Raw genomic sequence first — 3,723 nt, forward strand, 5'->3', positions numbered from 1 at the left:
AACAACAACCTAGCAACCACCTAGAACACCCTAGCAACCACTAACAACAACCTAGCAACCAATTTGAACACCCTAGCAACTGCAAAACAGTATGTTAAAAAAAACAAGCAGAACACATTAGCAACTAGGGCTGGGTGATTTTTTATTTTATTTTATTGATTAATGCAAATGTAATGTTTAGCAAATATTAGCAAACATTACAATTAGACTTGTTGACAACACATGCTAACAATTAAAAAAACAAATCCTGGTTCTGCAAAGAGAAAAAAACAGTTGTTGAAGGAGTGAATCAAAATAAGAAATGTCTAGACTTTTAGCTTTCTTTAACAGGGTATCTGCAGAATTTTTTTAATCAAATCTAAGGCTTTTTAAGACCTTTTTTAGACTTGCAATGTCTGTGGTGATATATTAAAACTTAAAATGACTGTAAAAATATGATTTAGAGTTCAAAAACAGGTTTTCACAACAAAAAAAGTTTTATAAAATGATAAATGTCACATTTCAGCCTTTAAACTGTTTTTTTAAGTAAAAGAATGAGTCAAAATATCAATTATTATATTAAATGAAAACATATAAATATCTTACTATCTTACTGTCTGAATTGTTTAGATTTTTAGAAGGAATATTAGCTTCTTATCAATCCACCGGTTCACATTTACAACTGCGTGTTTGCTGTGTAAAAATATTGATCGATTATTTCTGCATTGGTCTAAACAAAAACAGCAGACGGGCTAATTGAAAATATAAATTCATTCTCTGTTCAATCATTCTCCAAATTTAAGACCTCTTGAAATTAGAATTCAGATTTTTCTCATATCATTTAAGACTTTTTTTGGCCTTAAATTTGATACAACTAAATTTAAGACTTTAAGACTTCTTAAGGACCGGCGGAAACCCTGTTTAATGCTGCTTTTGTCTTATTTTAAATCATTTTAAGTCATATTGAGGCCCTCTAAAACCACTGAGTTTGACAACTGAAATAGTTGATGAAACAATAAAATATTAGTCTGTAAAAAAAACCTGCATAGTAGTCTCAGTCAGTGAATGGCTGTCCAAAAGAATATAACAAGTAAACAGTGGAAAATGTGTGCAGAGTTTATCATAATGAGTTCTGGATCTGTGATGTAGATGATGTGGCGTTTCTTACCCATGTAAGGCTTTGTACCCGCTAACGCCGTGGCTCGTTCGCCGTCCTTGATTATGGTAGCGATGTTAAAGTCTGTTAAATGCTGACATCACGTCAGTTCACATGACATCAACAGCTCGACTTTATTTACACGTCACGTCCTCTCTGACTGCAGGCGGCGCTGACTGCATCTCGCAGCTGTGTGTGAGATCGTCATGTTTTGAAAGCTTCGGTGGCCTTCTTTTGTGTGAATGTTCAGTTCTCAGGGGGCCGTCACATTTTCGACACACTCACTAATTACAACAAGTGCGCGCACACACACACACACACACACACACACACACACAATTTAAGAACAAAGCCCCATCCAGCTAATGCCGCATTCTGATTCCCTCACAGCTAATTAACAGCGAGCCGCTCCCCTGCTGTCATGATGATGCTGAGAGCATGATGGGATTAATTCACACAGAGCTGTGACACACACACACACACACACACACACACACACACACACACACTCACAGATTAACAGCGAGCCGCTCCCCTGCTGTCATGATGATGCTGAGAGCATGATGGGATTAATTCACACAGAGCTGTGACACACACACACACACACACACACACACACACACACACACACTCACAGAAGTAACATGATTACAACACATCACATTCTTCAAGACAATCTACAGCATCCTTAAAGAGGAAACTCCATCATACAGAGACACTTTCAGACTCTATGGCTGATTTGAATCTCTCTGAATCAGTCGTGAGGGCTGTGCATCAATGCCAGTTTGTCAGGGTGCTGCTATGCTGTTGCTAAGGTGGTCTGAGTGTTTTTAAGCAGGTAACCAAGGTGTGGTTTTGAATGCAGTGCTATGAAATTGTAACTTGTTGTGCGACTGCATAAGTTCTGTGTTTGAAATGTTACTAGGGTGTTTCTTGGCTGTTCTGTTTGTTGTTAGGCTGTTGCTATGGTGTTCTGAGTGTATTGATTAGCAGGATGGTTTCTAAGGTATTGCAAGTGGTTTTGAGCACATTGCTATTAATTTGGACTTGTTGTGTTCATGTGCTTGAAATGCTTTTAGAGTGTTGCTAGGGTGTTTCTATCTATGGCTGATTTGAATCTCTCTGAATCAGTCGTGAGTGCTGTGCATCAATGCCAGTTTGTCAGGGTGCTGCTATGCTGTTGCTAAGGTGGTCTGAGTGTTTTTAAGCAGGTAACCAAGGTGTGGTTTTGAATGCAGTGCTATGAAATTGTAACTTGTTGTGCGACTGCATAAGTTCTGTGTTTGAAATGTTACTAGGGTGTTTCTTGGCTGTTCTGTTTGTTGTTAGGCTGTTGCTATGGTGTTCTGAGTGTATTGATTAGCAGGATGGTTTCTAAGGTATTGCAAGTGGTTTTGAGCACATTGCTATTAATTTGGACTTGTTGTGTTCTTTTAGAGTGTTGCTAGGGTGTTTCTAGGCAGTTGTTAGGCCGTTGCTATGGTGTTCTGGGTAATTGCTAGGGTGTTGTTGTGCAGTTGCTCATGTGTTTGAAATGATTTTAGAGTGTTGCTAGGGTGTTTCTAGTGAATTCTGTTGGTTGCTAGGCTGTTGCAATGGTGTTTCAGGGTATTGCCAGGGTGTTGTTGTGCAGCTGCAAATGTGCCTGAAATGTTTTAGAGTGTTGCTAGGGTGTTTCTAGGCTGTTCTGTTCGTTGCTAGACTGTTGCTATGGTGTTCTGAGTGTTTTTTTTAGCAGGTTGGTTTCTAAGGTGTTCCAAGTGGTTTTGAGCGCATTGCTATTAAGTTGGACTTGTTGTGCAGTTGTTCATGTGCTTGAAATGCTTTTAGAGTGTTGCTAGGGTGTTTCTAGGGAATTCTGTTGGTTGCTAGGCTGTTTCTGCTTTTAGTGTGTTGCTGTGGGATTGCTAGGTTATTCTGTGTCATTGCTAGGGTGTTTGTGTGGTGTTATGGATGGCTGCTAGGGGGTTCGCCAAAAGGGTTCATCCCTACATCTTAAACAAACCAACAGCACCCCTAAAGACTCCGGATTTGAGGAATCCCTGATATCTTGAGCACAAACACCAGTATCCCTGCAGCATGAGCTCTGAACTATCAGATGTTTCCAGATGCTCCGCTCACCCTCCTGATTTCAGGAATCCTCCACTCGAACTAATTTTACCTCAGTGGCAGCGTGACACGACACACTGTTGCTAGGAAACACTTCTGCCCAACTTAGCGCAACTAAATAATACTATAGACAGGAAACACTCCTTCAGAAACATACAGCTAAATCCACCGCAGAGAAAACAATGTGACTGCCTAATACACACAAGAGAGATTCAGTCCACTGCGTTCACTGTCAGTTCTGTTCTAGTGCGTTTGTGACGGGGCCCAAAACAAGACAGCCACACATTTTATTTGGCACAGGATTCTCGTCTCCCTGAGGAGCCCTGCAGAACTAAACTCGCAATTACACAACAAATCCCTGCGAGCAGAGAGTACACACACTCACTCACTCACACACACACACACACACACACACACACACACACACACACACACACACACACACACACTCACACTCTCACACACTCACACACTCACAC

The 3,723-nt window shown here is 40.5% G+C and overlaps 1 protein-coding gene across 1 annotated transcript in view; it reads right to left on the minus strand.

Annotated features, from left to right (window-relative positions):
* The window catches only part of LOC107574976 (serine/threonine-protein kinase 32C-like), a gene marked incomplete at its 5' end in the record, with an annotated part of 15,672 nt that overhangs the window by 11,063 nt on the left and 886 nt on the right, over positions 1–3,723 (minus strand). Inside the window, one exon of the mRNA XM_016261394.1 lies at positions 1,148–1,233. Coding sequence (XP_016116880.1) covers positions 1,148–1,233 — 86 coding nt within the window. The remainder of the gene's footprint in view (positions 1–1,147; positions 1,234–3,723) is intronic.

The sequence above is a fragment of the Sinocyclocheilus grahami genome, unplaced genomic scaffold, assembly GCF_001515645.1.
Source record: "Sinocyclocheilus grahami isolate Dianchi unplaced genomic scaffold, SAMN03320097.WGS_v1.1 scaffold2423.1, whole genome shotgun sequence".
NCBI classification, from domain to species: Eukaryota; Metazoa; Chordata; class Actinopteri; order Cypriniformes; family Cyprinidae; genus Sinocyclocheilus; species Sinocyclocheilus grahami.